Source organism: Mytilus californianus, unplaced genomic scaffold (assembly GCF_021869535.1).
Source record: "Mytilus californianus isolate M0D057914Y unplaced genomic scaffold, xbMytCali1.0.p SCAF_19, whole genome shotgun sequence".
NCBI lineage: Eukaryota > Metazoa > Mollusca > Bivalvia > Mytilida > Mytilidae > Mytilus > Mytilus californianus.
In genome coordinates, this window is record NW_026262667.1 from 245,100 (window position 1) to 266,511 (window position 21,412).

The 21,412-nt window shown below is 31.9% G+C and overlaps 1 protein-coding gene across 2 annotated transcripts in view; it reads right to left on the reverse strand.

The window, feature by feature from the left end:
* Positions 1-224: 224 nt before the first annotated feature.
* LOC127727015 (transcription factor AP-2-epsilon-like) overlaps positions 225-21,412 on the reverse strand; it is a 32,018-nt gene continuing 10,830 nt past the window's right edge. Inside the window, exons 1-7 of one of the 2 annotated variants that reach the window (XM_052234396.1) lie at positions 15,461-15,841; positions 14,831-15,295; positions 8,882-8,939; positions 4,421-4,622; positions 3,302-3,420; positions 2,092-2,239; positions 225-1,278 (exon numbers count right to left, since the gene is read on the reverse strand). In XM_052234396.1, coding sequence (XP_052090356.1) covers positions 978-1,278; positions 2,092-2,239; positions 3,302-3,420; positions 4,421-4,622; positions 8,882-8,939; positions 14,831-15,295; positions 15,461-15,619 — 1,452 coding nt within the window. In that variant the 5' untranslated portion in view covers positions 15,620-15,841 and the 3' untranslated portion in view covers positions 225-977. Of the gene's footprint in view, positions 1,279-2,091; positions 2,240-3,301; positions 3,421-4,420; positions 4,623-8,881; positions 8,940-14,830; positions 15,296-15,460; positions 15,842-21,412 lie in introns of those variants that run through there. The other variant, XM_052234397.1, reaches the window with a different exon arrangement.

The window sequence follows — 21,412 nt, forward strand, 5'->3', positions numbered from 1 at the left end:
AATAGAGACTTATTACTTAAGTAATATTTTATTTGGACAACATACACTAATTTTTCCAGCTTATGACAGACCATTAAATGCAATTGTTCATGTATCCTGTACCCTTTCAATAAAGAGGTTGCACGATTGTCGTGTTGGGTTGAGTCATACATTGCACCAATGACATGAAACTTATTTCCATTCATCTCTTATGGGCTCTTGATAAATCTATATCAACATTGAAATAATTGTTTCTTTTTTTTAATATATGAACCACATGTTCATATAATATCATAATACATAAACATATTAATTTTTCATATTTATAACATGTACAATAACTCTTCACTGGACATCACATAAGTTAGGAATGTACTTATATCCAATGAACACATTAAACTCGCTTATATATGCTTTCACAAAATATAAAAAAAACAAATAATATAACATTTCTCCAAATATTTTGATTTCAGTTCGACTAGAAAGAGACTACATAACATATTAGAACTCTTGTATTTTGATTAATTAGTAAGGCTTTCAAAGAATGACTAATTTGACCCGTGTAAAATATGAGACAATGGAATGCTACAATGATTTTTACTATCACTCACTCGCATCCATACAAGAATGAAGAGAAAAAGAATGGCAAGAAAAAAAAGAATTGTCAGGCACTGTTGTTTTGATTAATCTTTCTGGTAATGCCACAACCGTTTGAATTCATTTATATAAACAACAAACACAATGAATAAACACGGGTAATGGCTTAAAACAGTATCTTTACGCTGATTTTTTTCAGCTACGATAAAAGTTAATATAAATGTTCTCGCAATTCACTGGATTTCCTTGGAATTAGCAAAGTCTGGTTACCTTACACTGGAAACAAACTAAGCACATTTGTCTTTTGGAATTATCAGCACTTTTAGACATTCGGAACATCTCTTCATCATACCTCAACCAGATGATATGTAAATAGATGATTTTGAATAAATATTTAAATTTCAATCTCGGATATTATCGTCCTTTTCTTGTAACTTTGACTTAACATCCACTTGATTGGCCGAGGACACTTGTGTATTTTGAGAAGTAAAATTTTTGTCAATAACTTTTAACATTTCATTTAAATAATTCTGAACAGCAGTCAGTGAAGCAACAATGGCGGGCGAACCAAAGCCATGTGTTATTAAACTGAAATGTGTAAGATGTCTTTGAATTCCTGGTTCTAGAATGGTCTGTGGTCGAGTATTTCCTAGTGGAGATCTATCTTGATTGAGAAGATCCATGAATTCTTTCAAGATTTGCCTACAAATATAAATATATTTGTTAATTAAAACAAGACAACAATTAATAATATCAAAATTTAGCAATAGGTTCGTTTCATTGAATGTACACAACATTTACAAACACCAGGAGTGTTTAACATTCAGAGGCAAATATATCCTTCTTATTCAATACCATGTTAATTTCATATAAATAAAGTGTATTGTATTTTACCAACACGTCGAGTAGTTATACCAAAGAAAGTAACAGTACACACAAAAACATGGGCAGCCTACCACGACTTATTAAACGTTTGACTCCTAGCCGACGAATTATATCTCAGTGGAAGCAAAAACCAAATTTAAAGTCTTCAGTTTAAAAAGATCACGGGTTGAAACTCAACGTTCCACACTCAAGGCCACATAGGCAAATAGCTTCAAATATATCTACTTTGAGTTGTACGCATTTATTCCTGATTATCATATACAACTTTCATTTATCTGTAAAAAATTTTAAAAAATCTGAAAGTTTTCTGAAAAACCTTCAAATTGAAATTATATCCTTAGCTTCTAATTTTAATTTCCTAGTTTTGTATGAATTGCTGATAACCCAATATTGCTCCCAGAAGAAAGTCCACGAGTAAGATTGCTCAGACCAATCAGATTATTTGATAAAATGATATAATACAATACAAAACAGAACAGATTCATCCATCTCTCCGTGACTCAGCAAAATTTACCACAGGTTAGATTTAACATGTTTTACGTGATAAAAGAACAATGCGGAATTTTGAAAAATTGAAATGCATACTAATTTCAAAGCTGCTCTAGGAGTAGAACAAAAGTCTATGCTTACTTTGTAGCTAAAATCATATTTTTTCTCGTTACAAGTTCTGACGGATCTTGTGTATTATATTGTCGACTGTTATATTCAGCACACTGTCTGCCTGGAAATTCAGTCTCACACAGGTACCCGTAATCTCGTGCTAACCTTACTGCCTCTCCTATAAAAAGTAAAAAGGTAACCAATTACACTAATGTAATATATTTAAAGTGATAGAATGTAGTCAAATGGGAGTAGTTAAAAATCATGAATGGCGTCATCACAATGTGGGAAAATGCTCAGATTAATCCTAAAATGTAAAATTGAATTGGGACAGTAAAATCTATATTAAATCATCATCCATGTCGCCTAATGAATGATAAACATGTATATATTTGAAGGTAATGGGCATGGTTCGGTGATCTGATGAGTAGGTATAGCTTGTCATCCATCTATCACTACAGTTGACAACAAGGAAAAGCTTACACGTCTCACCACTGAAAGCATTACCTTTTAGGAATGTCAATTCGTTAACTTTACTAATAATATTTATATATACTTATTAAGTATATATGTCATTCCGGTACTTATTTTGTAAATGTCTTCTCGCTATATTCAAGAAACCGTGACATAATGTTTCTTTATCATTTACCGTCTAATGTGTCTTTCTATTGAACTTATTTTTGATTCTTTGGTTAGATATGAAAATAAGAAAATGTGGCATGCTTGCCAATGAGACAACTCTCCACTAGAGACCAAATGACATAGAAGTAAATAACTATAGGTCATCGTACGACCTTCAATAATGAGCAAATTTTTGGAATCATTGAAGACCCTTGGCAATCTCTGGGCCGGTGTTTTTTTTTAGAACATGTGTTGTCATTAATGCAATTCAACATATTTTATTCCTATCGAAGTGTCATATGTTTATCATAACTATGTTTATTTTTCTTACCTCTTAATGTGGTCATTCTTACGTTATTTTTTTAATTTCTGTTCAACATGTTTAAAAAGTGTGATACCACAAGTACAAATACAAACGCAAATTCATTGTTTAGTTGATATAAATGATGCGAACTTCCCTTGGTTGTCTTAACCTCTGTTGAATGACGTCTGAATACCGCTTGTGGTCGTTATTCCTCTGTGTGTAAATGCATTTTGGGTGATTTTTCTTTTTGTTTTATGATCTTTTGGAAATAAAATTACTTTGTTTATATTTCTTATCTTTGTTTTCTTCACTTACCCTCGACTAGTGACGTCAGAAGCGTGACGTTTGCAGCCTTACGTCTTCCGGCTGGTAAGCTCAGACCAATTTTATCTAACTTTTCTCGAAGCGATCTTCCTCCATTTTTAGATTTAGCTCTACAAGAACGAAACATATGTATAATTTTAGAGGATAATAAAGGACTAATTATCAGATCAAACAACGAATAATAGTAGAGCCAAAAAAAAATGATTTTAATATGATCTGTAGAAATTTGAGTGATGTCGTTTTACATATATTGATATATAAATTTATGCAGTGGTACTGCATTTCTTATTTGGGGTTTAAGACTTGAATTAATCGGTACTTGACGTCTGACTTTTCAATTTAACCAGTCATAATACTTAGACTTCATAATACTTATATTTTATAGCCTAGAGCTATGTAATCTAAAATCCTCTTTTGGACTACTTTTGACAGCTTTGTCGTTCTGAGATTACCTGATCTTACGCGATATATCATAATGCCTCTTTAAACCTTCTTGGGTCAGGAAAAGGTGAAAGAGCGTAAAATCGAAATACGCTTGGCTTACTCTGTTTGTATACGGTCTTATATAGACGGTCGTTACTTTCTTTTCATTTTATGAATTTAGACCACTGTACATAGTAATGAGACAATAATTAAGGAAAGTTTTACATCAAAGAGATGCACATTTCTTTAATCTTTACAAATTTTAACATCAAGATATTTTATAAAGCTCAAACTTAACTTGAAGTTCCAAAAGGTCAACAATCTGCAAAACATCATATTTGTGAATGTATGGAGCGCTCCCGCTGACATAATGAAAGACTAACAACTAAGCGTTAATGTCAGTCTGTTAACGACTTCTAAACTTAGAGTCCGTCCATTGTGTCTATTGATTATATTAAGATTTGAATTTGTTTCATAAATTTAAATTTATGGACGAAATTATAGTAATTTAAGCATATGAATAAAAGTGGAAGTTACAATCTTGTACAGCTGGCTGAATCTATTATGTAAATGGGTCAGACAAAAGATTTACCATTTTGATTCCACGAAAAATAGTTCCTATCTTACTTTTAGCGCACGACCATTATAATGTAAACATATAGTTAATTATTTTTCTGTTTTACTTACCGACGAAGAACGCCACCTAATAGAGATGCGTTTAAACATTCAGGAGGAGATAATCGTCTTTGGACTTCAGCAACAGTTACTTTATACTTTGATGTTGAACTCAGTAAGGACAGTCGTCCTGGCACTGAACAGAATATGTCTCCAGGGGAGGTTATTCCTGATATAATTAATTCTTTACCATTTTCAGTTTTAGGTCGAATTCCTGCAACCAAATTGAAATGAATTAGAATTAAAATTAATGCTAGCACATCGATCAAATATTATTAGATGAAACTACCAGAAGAACGATAGTCTTGTCCTGTAAACACCTTCATACAATATCCAATTGCAGTATCCAAAACAACATGCACAGTAAATGATGTGTCAGAGGTGAATTTAGAGGGGGCGGGGTGCCTGTGTCCCCCTTATGAAGCTACATTTATGGTTAATCCAGACTTTTTTCCTGTTGCACTCCAAACTCTGTCTAGATTGGGGGGTCCCGGGCCCATCCTTTTTCAAAATCCTGGATCTACATCTGTGAATTTTTTGGTGGACTCCATGTAGTGGGTTAGGAAGAGAAGAGTGTTAAACATATAACATATTCTTAACAGGGAATATACCCATATAACTTTTAAATAAAATCTTTAGATAGAAACGTTAAAAGTAGAAGACAACTAATATATGCATAACAATGCAAAGAGAACAAAATAATAATTGATTGGTGATTGCTTCGTATCCAGAGGGTATGTTTCATATTTAGGGCAGAAAAATAATAAACAATAAAGTAATCAGATAAGTTCTGCATATAGTGTACCAACCAGGATCAAGAAGAGGGGAGGGGGATTTGAACAGCCTTCACTGGTGAAAAGTATGTTAGGTAGGAACAGAAATTCTGCTAATAGGTCATTAACGGACCCACTGACTGAATTGTTGCAAGGGTTCTGTTAAGTATCGTGGGATTCTTTAAACATGACGCATCGGATTTGGCGTAACCATACCGACTAGACCGTGCTGCGGCGAATTTATAGACCAAGCACAGCAACACAGACTCCTCCTCAACACGTTCTTACTGCCGGCCGGGAGAATAACTGATGACCATGTACATAAATCCACTACCATTTTGAATTGAATTTAAATCTGACGTTAGGAGCAATAAAAGCAAAATCCGAATACAGATGCACTAGTACATTGATAAGTGGTACAACTGTGTGTGCATGGCTTAAGAATGTGCGTTGGGATTTGAGAAGATACCTTACATAGGCTGAAAAACCCGAAAACACACAAAGAACGAGAAAAACCGAAAACACACATATAAATCCTAAATATTATATATGCCTGCGTTATCACGACCGATTGTGTTAAAAGACAATACTACTAATTTTACCATATTAACTAAATGATTTGCTGTTGTGTTGTAAAAAGGGACTTAGGAAAAATCAATTTGTTGTATATTCAATTTGTAAAAATTCTTAAACGTTCTGGAAATCTGACAACGGCAGAAGAATCCCGTCCAAGTACTCAGCTCGTCTTAATTGCAAAAATCTGTCTATGACGACCAATTTAAATACAATTTTGGGTCATTATCTGCAGTTCTGATGATATTTAGCTTGAGTGAAGTAATATAATTTATCTCTTATTCGACTCTCCTCTCAAATGATTTGCTAATTACGATGAAAATTGTGTTCTTGGAAATTTGTTCTCAAATAAGACTCATTGCAATTGAGCGAACATTATGGTGACTAAACGCATATAGAACATTCTTTTCAAGTTTTTTTTTGTATCCAGACAAATGCAAATAGAAAAATTTAGATATGCATGCCATGTACATCGGCGAATGCACCGTCAATAAGAGAAAAAAGGTTGCACATATAAACTATTTTGCATATCAAATGATACATTTTGTCTTCAAATTTACAAATCATAAATCAAGCAAGGGTTGCAACTTCCCGGACAAAGTTATTTTAGACGGTTTTTGTCAAGATCTGTTATGTCCTTCTGGCTTTTAAACTATCAAATATGTTATTTTTGTGGCTTATCAAACTTTTAGTCTGGAATGTACCTAATGAGGATTATTCAACAAGACAATTATATTCTAAAGTTTGAAATAGGCTGTGTAAGTTTCAGCGGAATATCTTTTAGCAAAAGAAGAAAAAAGATTGTCAGAAGTTCACGTTGACCTTAGGTTAAAAAAAGAAACCATTCGTTTGATGTGTAATTGGTTAAGTGTGTTTTGACATTGATAAAACCAGACGGTCGTGAATGCTCCTTGTCACATCAATTCCGAAAGGTATTTTAAAAAGGAGTATTTTATTTATTCAATGTTTCTCGTCATTAAATTAACGAACAGTTGAACCGAATGATTTTTTTTTCGTTTCCTTGTAAATCGGGATAATTTTATGTTGTCGATTTCCCATGAAGTAAATGGATTTTGGTACTAATTTCATACAGATAACATCAGCTTTTAACGTGTAGTTTTAATTTCTTTTACAAAGTATCTCATCTTGTCTGAAATAAATATAATCGTGGGGGTCACGAAAGAAAAGAAGATATGAGGAGGGGATAGCAAAAGTGAAAAAACAGAAAACATTAGTCCAAAAGAAAAAAACCCGAAAAATGGCTACAAACAAAGTAACTCGTAAAACAACCCTGACAATATGTTCGGTAACAAGTATAATTTTGAGAAGCAAGAAATATGAAAGAAAAATAAATAACATACATAGGGGAAATACAAAATCAATAGTCCATATAAATGTCTCCAAGTATGACTCGTTAACGGAAGGCTGGATTTTTTGTTTTGAACTGGTGAATCCAACTGATGCATCTAGATTCTATCTTTTTAATCAATTTATCATCATTATACTTCGATAGTTGAAACAGTACAGTAAATTTAAAGTTTTTGTCTCATTTTTTTTTTGATCGAGATGATCAATTAATGCAATGTTATTGCGGTGGTTTTTTTTTAATTTGGACTCCAACCTGAAATTTTTTTCAACAATTTTCAAATCCTTTGTGTAGTCTTTGGAGGACGGTTGTCTCATGGTAGTCATAAACATTTCTTTATTTTCTAATAAGAGAGCACCTCAAAAACAAAGGATAGAAAACAACACATAAGAAAGAGTGAAAACCGAAAAGATTTACAACAGTCAACGAGTTATACAGAAAAAAGTAACACAAGCCTTAAAATTGAGTCGGCAATATATATATATAAATATTGAGATAAGGCATCTGCTGTCTATCACATCGATTTACAAGACAGTAGTTGGATAGTGTGGAAAACAGGCTAGTCCATCTAAAGTTAGCTCATTTTACTTGGAATAATGCTGTCTGTGATTACTAGAATTTTAAAAGCCCTTTGAAAATCGTAGTTGTTACTTAAACAAGAATTAATCATTATATATACTATCCAATTTACATACTAAAAAAACGTATACTACATTTGATTAAACATTTCTGAATAGAGGAAGCGGGTATTTAATTATCCGATGTACCAAATTAAGCAAAGTAATGCACACGTCTACCTGTTTTACATGTGGTTAGAACCAGTAATGTGTAACCGGGAGCAGAAACCATGAAATCGTTTTCTGGATATCTCTATTATACTAACACCAATTAAATAACTAGGCCACCTGCCTCCGTAGTCATGTTTCCTTTAAAATCCGTACCATGCTAGTAGGTTGCACAGATTTAATAGTACGTCAAATTTTCAACAGAAATTGGAATTTTATTACGTTGAAATTAAAGTTAATATTTTTCTAATGGAAGTCGACCCGCGAAGGGAGGTGTTCACAATAAACCGTCAATTTGTTTCAGGAAAATAGTCTTCTCTTGTGGTTTGGTTCGAAGATAATAAGTTCAAGGCAATGATAACATACATCAAATTCTGCTACAAATAATTACAAGACTTTGATTCCAACATGTGAAAGGTAGATTGCTTCTTGATAAGTACAAAAGCAGTGTTTATAGAAAATAGCATTAGATTAAGGACATACATTACTGTTGATATACTGAATTGCAAAACCATACCAAGTATGAAATATAAAAACTATGTGGTGTGATTACTAATGAGACAAGTCTCCACCAGACCAAATGACGTAGAAGTAAACAACCAACTATAGACCACCGTAGGGTCTTCAACAATGAGCAAAAAATCGTGAAATGCCTATTGCATGATAACAGACGACTGAGGGTGGTCTTTTGTCCACGTTTTATATGCAAATACTAGGTTTTTTAAATAAAAAAATTGCAACTTAGGGAAAACTTTTCTCGTACAGATTTGATTGAAATTCGTTGCCATTTGTTTCCTTTAAAGACAAACGTGATACAGAAGTTCTTTGGAATTTGTAAGTATAATGGACCTTATATTAGAGGATTATGAAAGCAGAAAGAACGGGATTCCAATGGTTTCTTACATTGTCTATGGACTTATTAGAGGATTACATGTGTGATCATACATGGGTTTTTTTTATTGTATCGTCTGCTTACCTTTTCTGATGACTCCATGGCTATCGGCAATGTAATTATTCGTATCCTCTATAATGTTCTGAAAGAGAAAGGGACAAAAATTAATTCTATAAAAGAACATTATCTAATTAATTGATGTTAAAGGGAAATGTGTTGTGAAAAACTAAAACGGTAATCAGTATTACGGTCACCATGACAACATAGTATAACTGTCGTAATTTCTGAAATGAAAGGTAACTGTAATCTGTCACTTGCCAAGATGTCGACTATATGCTATCAATCAAAAAATTGTATCAACATGGACCTGTAATGGCGACAAAGTAACACGTAATTGACTTTCACTCAAAATTTCAAAAACAAAGATATATAAAAATCATAGATAAATATCTTCCATTTCGATGGGTTGTTTTATCAAATTTAAATCTACACTATCAAATCTTTTATAGTTAAAATTACTATTCACCCACCCGAAACTATTCATTTGCAATTTCAGATTTGTGAGAATGGTCAATTAAATAGACATTAAATGTGTTTGGATAGAAGTGAAGGCCAGTACCGGCTAGTAATGGTCATCTTATTGTGCAATGCCAAAGGAATGTCATTGTGGGCTGACCTACAAATGTCGTGGGTTTTAATAGGTGTTGTATCATTTTCCGGCTTAAATTCCAATTTAAAATAAATTGAAATTAATTTCTGAAAACTGAACCGCATCCTATTTTACCAAACCAATTTTACAAAAATCTAAGAAGGGACACTTCCAAGATTTGTTTGTCCAAATTGGTCCAAATGTTAACATCCGACCTCCTAAAATGAATTAAAATGAAGAAAATAAGAAAAAAATAGATCGTTGTTAAAAAATTCAACGCGCACTTGCAGATAAGGAACATAATTTTGCCTCAAAATGTACACAACAGGTACAAACACACGACTTTGTAGTCAGTACTTAATTATTAACATTTCAATAGATGAGACATCCATGCATCCAAATATATATAATTCAAATTTTGCACAACACTCAGTATACTAGTACTTTATGAAGATTGTAATTCAGAAGTGAAGTGTTCATTTGAGTTTGAAACACCAACTTGTCCCTTAATTACCCTTACCGTTGTATATTTTGAACTATGCAACAAATTATCTGTTAAACCCAAATTCTATGCAAAACACAAAATAAAACTGAACAAATAATAGATATAAGAAGATGTGGTATGAGTGCCAATGAGACAACTCTCCATCCAAGTCACAATTTATAAAAGTAAACCATTATAGATCAAAGTACGGTCTTCAACACGGAGCCTTGGCTCACACCGAACAGCAAGCTATAAAGGGCCCCAAAAATTACTAGTGTAAAACCATTCAAACGGGAAAACCAACGGTCTAATCTATATAAAAAACGAGAAACGAGAAACACTTATGAACCACATCAACAAACGACAACTACTGAACATCAGATTCCTGACTTAGGACAGGTGCAAACAATTGCAGCGGGTTTAAACATTTTAATGGTACCAAACCTTCACCCTTATCTGAAACAATAGTGTAACATCACAACATAGAAAGGCACACTATAAAATATCAATTGAAATGGCTTAACTCAATCAAAAGACATATTTACACCAGTGAACATACACTGAACAAATAAATTTGATCTATGATACAATGTAAATACAAAATAAATAAACTAAGGGAAGAATAATTAAAGTAACGTGTTATATCGCTGTGAATTGTTAAACAATTTAAGAAAAACAATATACTTGAACAAAAATATCAGCCATTTGCAATTTCTATAAACACTGGTAAATGAAAATAATTTTGTTGTTAAGTATACGTGTACAGTTCAAATGGAGAAAGGAAATACTTTTATAAAATAAATAATTTTGATGTTCATAGTACGAAGAAGTGAAAATTTATAGTAATACCAAACACTTATCAAAGCTGGTATATAGACCAGATATAACCCTGAATAAGTAAACATTAAATAACAAAAAAGCATTACAATTAGTATCAACAGGTCAAATAAACAAAGTAATAAGTTCGTTTTCTCCTTACTTTCAGAAACTGCACATGAATAATATTGAGAACTTAGTACATCTATTTAAGAATGATTTATTTATAATTTGGATAACATACTAACTATATGTGAAAACAAAAATAAGTCCCACTCTAATCAAAGTAAGAGGCACTGTGGGTTATACATACTAGTATATGTCGTCCCACTCTAATCAAAGTAAGAGGCACTGTGGGTTATACATACTAGTATATGTCGTCCCACTCTAATCAAAGTAAGAGGCACTGTGGGTTATACATACTAGTATATGTCATGTGGGTTATACATACTAGTATATGTCGTCCCACTCTAATCAAAGTAAGAGGCACTGTGGGTTATACATACTAGTATATGTCGTCCCACTCTAATCAAAGTAAGAGGCACTGTGGGTTATACATACTAGTATATGTCGTCCCACTCTAATCAAAGTAAGAGGCACTGTGGGTTATACATACTAGTATATGTCGTGTGGGTTATACATACTAGTATATGTCATGTGGGTTATACATACTAGTATATGTCGTCCCACTCTAATCAAAGTAAGAGGCACTGTGGGTTATACATACTAGTATATGTCGTCCCACTCTAATCAAAGTAAGAGGCACTGTGGGTTGTACATACTAGTATATGTCGTCCCACTCTAATCAAAGTAAGAGGCACTGTGGGTTATACATACTAGTACAAACAAATGTATATGTCATAAAAAGAAAAGATACCAAGTAGAGCCACATAAAAAATCATAAATCGGAGGACAGGCATCATCATTACCGTAAGATCAACAGACGAACAGACAAAGAATAATCAGCAAGACATTGCATGGATCAGATGAACTCAAGTTCTCTAGGGTGGTTTCCCATGATATTTTAATGTCCGACTATAAGTATTTGGGGATAAATTATGAAAGCAGAAAAAACAGGATTTATATTGCGAAAAATGGCGTAGACCTGTGGTTACCGTATCTGTTACACAGATATTCGGTCAACCAATGACGACCGATAGAAATGTCGTAAATTTTACCACTGTGAACCCTTGGTTCAGTGGCTTCCAAGTATATAGATTGATTGCTGTTTGTTTATCGTCTTGAGGCAAACATATCATGCATGTTCCGGACGAGCTTCCAAATAGACAACAATCCTCTATCCAATAAGTCCTTTTACAAAAACGTCTGCAATATCGTTTCGAAATGGGATATATACACAATACTTTGGTGCAGCTGGAATGTTGCTATATTAACTGGGAGAAGTCACCTATTATGTCGATAATCGCGTGTATCCATAGTCTCTTAGTGTCGATAATCGTGTGTGTCTTTTTTTTTAAGATTCAGTGGGATAAATTCGATCAACTTATTAAAAATAAGGATATGTGGTATGATTTGAAACTAATTACCAAAGACCAAAGGGTGAATATGTTACCATAAAAAGGTTATATCTAGTTAAACCATTATTTCCTAGACTAAATTATCAATCAGTACACCTCCTATAGATTAATTACAAAGATATCATCAGTAGTTTTAGAAATAAAATGGCCTTGTACCTCATCTACATAGCGAACTTAAAGGATAAGTGCAATATTTTCCTGTTGAAAAATTTCAGTCATTATGATTGAATAGTAGTTTCAATATGTTTATAACAACTTTTTTACTGTCATCAAACAGTCGTCATGGTTGGCCTTACATGTATTTTATATGGATATTATTATATAACCAGTACAAAATTATCTTGGAAGTTTTTAGTATTGATATTTCTGATCTATGTAACATGGTCTTACTCTGACATGTATACATCGCGGACAGGTATGAATTTTAGGTAGAAATACTTCGCAAAAGTGACAAACCGCACCTTTCTCGATAAATAAGTACACATTGCTCATCTGTCAGAATGTTGTTGATTCTTTGATGGGAATGAGTGATAAAAGAGCTGTAAAATGATCATTTATATGATGCATGGTCTACTAGATGAAGGCAATAGATTTTCTAATATGTCCATGTTTCAAATAATTTATTTCTAGGTCAGATATGAGTTATCTAGAAAACAAGTAAAGAAATGTTATTATAGACTGCTGTATATTACTCAAGTTATGGAAGCTTGTCCGGCCTTTCGATAATTTTGGCATTAACCATAATCATTAAAATTATATTTAGGTCTATACTGCATACTTGCAAATATATACTTGGGACAGAGCACTAGCCTTATTGAAAGCTTAGCCTTTAGTGCCAGTAATTTCCTTACACAACAACCTTGAATTGAAACACGACTCCCTTTTAAGAATAGAGAATATATAAAAATGAAATGTTGATTTAAAGCTTAACTAATTTCGTATGATAATTACATTTTGACCACCGTTGCATAATTTCCCATTAAGTATTATTGTCCAGAAAAAGGTCATCAAATATAGATTTTCTCACTAAATGTTATTCAGAATCGCGGGATAGATTAAATTATATTGTAAACGTGGTCATTTCTTTGTTGGACACTATGTAAGAAGTCTATGGCTATGCGTGAATTCAGACCCCTACTTACAAAATTGAATAGGTGTCATGACACCTAGGAAAGATTAGTTTTAGAGGCTTTTGAGAAAAATAGGTTTTTTTCGCTTGTTGTAATTTTAGTACAACCGAAGTGACAAAATAAATGTATATAAAATGTTCTTAATTATGTTGATCCGAAAGTAAACATATTTTTTACCTGTTCAACACCTTTAAAAAAGTGGTAACCTTAAAATTTCATTTAAAAAAAAATCTTTTTTAACATCTTAAAATTCTAAAGTAATAATTTATCTAAAATCGTTCAGTAATGGGCGGATGTTCACATCATTACTACAAATTTTAAGAAAAATTAATGTTATGTGATATACTCAGTACAAGTATATGATGTGTTGTACATAAAAATGTCTTTTGGTAAAATACATTTCTAAAAGAAAAAATCCTTCAACCTGGAACGACCAGGTACATCATAATATATTAATATGTATAAAATACATTTTTGATTTATGATTATTTTCTGACAAATTGTGACTATAAATGAATTTTAAATTCTGATACGAAATTTTATAGCAAAAATATTAAAGATTATTTTGCGCAACATTGAAAATAATTAAAAGAAAAAGGTAACTAAAAGCATACTATGAAAAATAAGGAAGCGGTTAAATATTACTTACAAAACGGAACAAATCCTATCTACGATTCATTTTCCATAACTGTTATGTCTATTATAAGAAAAGTCATTTAATAGTCTAGCTAACGCGTGCCGTTTAGTTTAGCCCGGGGTGCACTCCACGGTTTTGAATGGCTTTATCTATTATGCGGTATAGCTTGCACTTGTAATATCCCCCAGGGTACTTGTAACAATACCGGAGTCAATAAGTTTATTTGTATTTTCATTTAAAGAACGAAAACAAATATTCAAATTTATTCAATTTCGCTTCTGATTTTTACCTTTAATTCTAACAGCAAATATTTTATTTACACTTGTTTTTAGAAAATCATGGAAAAGTAGCGGGACTAAATTTTCCCACCCTGGTTGATGAAGAAATTTCAAAAGAATAATAAAGTTACATTGAATTGAAGCTATTCAAAATGTCATAATGGTTTCGATTATTCAAGAATTCTGAAAACTCTTAGTAAGCGATAGTAATTTGAAACTATTCAAATAACACATAATGACAGAGATTTACAGATCTACGACTTTTATAACCATTAATTTTATAGAAACAACATTTAAACTCTAATTTTATTCTAGCTACACTTCGTCAAATTCAAGAAATGTTAAATAGTTTTTAAATATATCTATATCTTCAGTTAATTATATCTAATCGAAAAAGGAAGAAAAAATTAAGATTTATCAAAACCGAAATAAGTAAAAATGTAACAAATATTCCAAATCAAAAATGAATATTATATAAAAAAAAAAAACGTAATGTCTTACTTGATGAACAGCATCTTCAATGGCCTGTGTTACTGAATTATGGTGCACAAAAGACCCGTCGTGTTCACCAAATCCTAAATGGCCACCGGGGACTAAAACATCAGAGCGTCTAAATCCTCCATAGTCTAACCTCCGGGAATCATTAGGTGCCGTAAGTCCATGCATGTTATGAATGGGTTCTTCTTTATAACGGATAGCTCTACTGTCCGGAACATGAATTTGTTGATAATTTTGGGATCCTGGATGGAAATTACTTAAATGAGAATATGAGTCTGTATTAAAATGAGCATGGTGAAATTCCATTCCTTGTTGTGCCTGGAGGTTATATGGCGGAGGAAAGTATGGAGGCTGGAAGTCAGATGTTGGAGTGTGAGATAGTCTTGGAGCCGGCGGAAATGATCCTGTTGTAGACATAGAACTGACCAGCTGACCAAGTCCTCCATGGCTGGAAACATCTCGTCTTTCCTGAAATAATAAAATGAAAGAAAATTGCAATATAGCCATAATTATAATTAAGATATCTTTGCGACGCTTAATTGACGAATTTAGCTCTAAGCAACTGGAAAATAAAACAAATATGTATCAAAAAGGCTGCAAAACATTACTATCATATAATTATTATATAGATACCTCCGTTTCAACATTGCCAGTGTATGCCGATGGCATGTCTCGTTTGTAATAATTCGGTGATTGATCGAGATCGGTGATAGAAGTTCCGTTAACTTCGGCTTGTCCTGTTTCTTCTGCTGTTGCGACGTGATTATGACCCACGGGACTGACTTGGGCCATTACTTGCTACTACCGCTAATAATAAATGTCCCTGGGATATTTTAGCTTCGTTAATTTCTGGTCGAAAATCTATTCCATATGACATTAAATTAAACACTGTTTGTAGTACTAGTCCAAGAAAAATACAAAATATAAATTAAATCTGATACAAAAATGCAGAAAAAATCTTCAAATAAGATCACAGTCAAATATCAGTGTGTAAACAACTAGCCCAAAGGCACATATCCAAAATAAACCTGGAGCACTGTTTTAAGTGTATTATAGGACAAGCCTATCATACCATGGTTCACCGACGAAAAATAATAAACCGAGACGAAAAGGCGGGATTAATGAGTAATTTTTCAGTCTGTATTTCTGTTTAAGGTAAATAAGGTTTTAATAGACAGGTTGTAGCTCCGCCCAAAATTTAACACCACTCAGTTGCTCGAGTAGAACTCAACAGAATTTTTTCAATTGAATTAGTCTTTTATAAAACCAATGAATGGGAAACACTGAGAAGAGATTTTGTACAATTAGTGATGTTTACTCAATTTTTTCAATGAACTTTTCCGGGTCGACTCTAGAAGAAGAGAGAGGTGGATGAAGGAATTTTCACGCTTGAAATTTTTCGTATATGAAACTGTCTATTTGAATTATTTCAAATTCAATTGAAAACTTTAAACTATTGTTGAGTGATAGCTGACACAAATAAATCCACAATAAAAAGGAAATTGATTCTAAACAAAATGATAGTCCTTATATTTTTAATTAAATGATACATATTTTGGAATAATTTCCATTTCCCCGGTGTCAAGTAATTGGGACCTTTTTGTATATATTTTGGATTAATTCTCTATTTATCCCATTGTGAGAAATTATTTTTGTCATACAAACAATCAAATTCTACAAAAAAGATTATAGACTTAATTCCAACAGTGTAAAGATATTTTGTTTTGTGTTTACTTTTTAATTAACAGTATGTTTCTCAAACTTTTTTATATAAATCCACAGGATTTGCGTAGAGAATTGATTCATTAGTATATTTATGTAAAGGACTAACTATCTTACAGTATTTTACGCTTTTAATGGGTTGACAGTATTTCTGTAATGGAATTTTGACGCCTTCGTTTTTCTTACCTAAATCTTACACGGATTTAAGATAAATCGGAATTTTGTTGATAATGTTGGCCTCTTATCATGGCCATGTGAAAAAACAATGCCGCCATCAAAATAAACATTGAAAAATGGAAAGTCGTATTTGTATAAATTATTAATCCATTTAAAGACAATATTATACTTTTTTCAATATACTACGCTAATCCACTAAATCTTAAATCCGTAACCTAAACTTTAATTATCTTTTATCAGAGATAAAAGTTTACAAAAAAATCTAGATTTTACTTGTGAATAATTAACATTTCAGCAATTATTGGTATGAACAGTCTCTGTCAATGAAAATCATTAAACAAATATAAAATTAATTTTAAAAAAATATGTATATAATCAACGCATATTCAATTCTCCTGTGGAATTAAAGTTTTATAAACTGTGCCAATATATTACTATGAATTCTGGAAAAATAAAATATAATGAAACGTTTATTGGAAGATTTTTCTCTTTTATATATTTATCAGATTTCACATTTTGTTGACTGTATGGCTAAAATGAGTGTGGCTTAGATATTTATGTTACTATCATTTTTTAACTGCAATTAATAATATTAACTTGGTTTTTTAAAACAAATGCAATCTTTATCATCTGTCGCAATGATCAAATCTACAGTAAATGGTCCTATTACATCTTGCTTGTAAAATAAAAGCTTTTAAGGTAAAACATTTATTTGCGAATGCTTCATTAAGGAAATTAAGGAGTACATGCAAAAAGTGAAAGCTTTCTTTGTACTGTTTTCTTCCGAATGTTTTAACCTTCAAGATCCAAGTCACTTTGTGTGTGTCAGCACAAGAAGTGGTACATGGAAAAATTGTCTACCAATGCAAATACCAGAACATAAGCTATGATCAAATTAAGGAATACAGCAGGCGTAGTTATTAAGTGTAATTTTTTATTTATTTTGAATTGTTCTGTTTTCACTTTTTCGTGTAAAACCTGTTGGATGTGTACTTAATGAAATTTTATTCTGGAAAAAATTGCTTAATTGTTAGTTGTTATTGGCTTTGAACAAAATTTCAGTTACTGCGAGTACCCTAAATCAGTAATGTGTGTCTTTTTTCTTTTTTTTTCTTTTTGTTAGTTGATTTTGTGCTTCGTGCCGATCAAATGAGTAAAGCTCTATCCAACTGATGTTATTGATTTGTCCTTATGTAGTGCTCTTACACCACTGACCCAGGTTAGGGGAGGGTTGATCTGTCTCAGACACGTTTAACCCTGCCTCATTTTTTATGTCCCTGTCCCAAATTCAGTGGTAGTCATTGGTTGTTGTCTGTAATATTTGTTTTTCGTTTGTTGTATTATAATAAAGCAGGTCATTGGTTTTGTCGTTTGAATTGTTTGAAATTGTGATATGTCGGGCCTTTTATAACTAATTATTCGGTATGGGTTATACTCATTGTTGAAGGGCGTACGATGGCCTATTGTTGCTGTTGAAGGGCGTACGACGGCCTATTGTTGCTGTTGAAGGGCGTACGATGGCCTATTGTTGCTGTTGAAAGGCGTACGATGGCCTATTGTTACTTATATCCTCGTCATTTGGTCACTGGTGAACAGTTGTTTTCTATTCGTTTGTTGTGCTTGAGCTTTTGATTTTGCCATTTGAAAAGGGACTTTCCATTTTGTATTTTCCTTGGGGTTCGGTATTTTTGTTATTTTACTTTTTATATGCAATTATACCGCATCTCCAGTTATTTTAATACTAAAGATCATTCAAGAAACGCATATCGGACACACACATATCCAGCATACACATATCGGGCACACATATATCGGTCATACACATATCGGGCACACACATATCGGGCGCACACATATCAATTCCACACGTTTAAATTAAACACGAAAAGGCATTGAAAACAGACTTTCAACATAAATGAAACGAGAAGGAGCGACAAAGTAATTGTTTTAAACATGACCAAGTTCTGGTCATTCTGTCAGTAAGAAACTATGTTAAATGTGCTTGTAAAAAGTACTTGCAGTTTCAAAATTTAAGTTAGTCAGGTCTTCATTGAGTTTTGAATGTGTGAACATTTCCACAAATAAAGCATTACTCAGTGAATGTTTTCATAAAAAGAATAAAGATCAAAATTCTAAATTCAGAATTACATCTAATCGAAGAATATCATTTTCACAAAGCAAACATAAAATGTTTTAAATCCCTAGATTTTGCAAATAGCTGGAAGAAAACTATATTGATTTTGACTTCATAACGTCAGCTATTTTATAAAATATTAGTGCATTTTTTTATACAAGTCTTATATTGTTGTTTTAAGTGTTTATCCTAAAATTAACTTAAATTTACTATTATTTATTTAAACACTTTTGAAGTACTATTCAAAAATGTAATATGAACTCCGAGTTGGTTTCATGGCTTTGCGTTTTAAACTGTGAACATTATGTAACCTAAAACATTTCATTACCACTGGAGTGAGGATGTTTAGAGATGAGATTAAGAAAAGAATAGTGGTCATAAGACGATTTTCCGTCCATTTTGCTGACCGTTTATTACTTTCATGTTTTGAATGTAAAACAGGTACTTCATTTAAACAACGTATCATCGGTTAAGTGGTTTGGTGTTGCTTTTGCAATTGTTACATAGTTTGAAGTGTGGATCGGTATTTCATGAACAAAGCGGCTTAAGTAAACTCGAGACAGACTGGCGCTACCGTTCAATGTTGTAAAAATACATTTTGAACAAATTAAAGTTTCCATTTAAATAAGAAACAAACGACTTATCCTATTTAATGAATAGCAATTTAAAAGGAGTGAAAAGCTACGATTTTCTTATCTTTTAATTGGTTCGTATATATTATGGAAAAATCTGTTAACTAAATTGTAACCATTTAAAATGTTTTGGTACCATTTAAGCACAAGTAAAAAATAAGTTGGCACCTTTTGCTTCATTAACACATGAAAAAGACTGTCATAAAATGTCCACAACCTTTTGATATCATTGACGATATATTGCTAAAACATAAATATATAAAACACATTTAAAAATCAATTAGCTTTACATTTATTCGATTAACATGTTTTCTGGAGCAACATATACAAGCAATGTAAAGTTTCAATCTTTAATTATTTCTCGGCTAATTGATTTGTTGATCCTTATTTTTTTTAAACGGTCAACGAGTAATGAGTTTCATAATGAAATGTCCACACATTCAAAACTCAACAAAGACACAACTATCACTTTCATAATGAAATGTCCACACATTCAAAACTCAACAAAGACACAACTATCACTTGTATTTGGATACTGCATGTACTTTTAACAAGCACATTTTGCATTGTCTAATATTGACAAATTAATTAATTTGAATAAAAATTTTATCTGCAGTGAAAAAAAATTTCTCTGTCATCTAGATCTAAAAACGGACTAGCTTAATACAAAAAGAAAGTATAGGTTATTAAAAGTACAAATAATTCAAGGCTAAATTAGATAAGATATGTATTTTTCTATTATTGTAAATAACAACATACCCTATTAATCAAGTTTACATATAGGGATGAATCAACCCTCCCATTGATCACAACACTTTGTACGTCTGTTTTGATAACTGAAATTAATTTGACCATTTTGGTCTAGTACCTATAATTTGTTGCTTGTCTAAGTTTTGTGGGTGTAACATGATAAGATGTCAGGGTTTCGTCATCAGATGAACAACAAGGTTCTTTCATCCCCACCTCTCATTCGTTATATACTACAAGACTGTATCATTTATCTTAACTAACTAAAACCAAAGAACCGTCACAAAAATATATAATGTCCACAAAATATAATGAACCATACACATATATAAACGACAAAAAGGATCACATCATGACCCCTGTTTACAGAACACCTGCTACAAAGAGATGAGGTCTTTAAGAATTGTTTTGTTTGTGTGTGGTAAAATGTTAACATAAAAGTTACGTCAGCCTGCTTCGTGCTTATTTACTATAACATATGTATTTAGTTAGATCAAAATACAAGAACGATGTTTACGGAAAGAATCATATAAAGTCAAGATCCATGAATTCATCTTAGTTACAAATATTGTAATAATTGTTATGAAGATTGTTTGTAGTATCTGTTTTCTTATGTGTTTATAGTATCTGTTTTCTTATGTGAAAATAGTCATAATATTTTTAAAATACTGAAGACTTGATTAATGAGCGGTTAATCACATAATTTTTGCTAAATTCAAATTATGACCTGTTAACATAATTTTTGCTGAATTAAAATTTTGAGCTGATAACATAATTTTTGCTAAATTCAAATTTTTGGTGGTAACTCTAATATAGTTCTTGCAATTGTCAATATTTTTACAATTATTATTTGAAGAAATTAGTTTCTTTGATTAATTTTAATTTCTATTCTGACAAAGTAAAATATAAAATTTTAAAGAAGTTTCTAAACAGTAAGTAGCATTGTTTTCCTTATGACTTTTTGTAGTTCCGTAATAGCTTATTTTAACGAGTTTCTTGATAACTCAAAGGAATTTGATAACGACATTTTTTCCTATCTCGAAATCAAAATTTCTGCAAATTCTTAACATAATTTTAAATAAATAAATCTTATCGATATAAATATTGTGGTTCCGGAGTTCTTCAGCCCGACATGCTGTATATATGCTTTATCATATTTAAGTATTAACACGG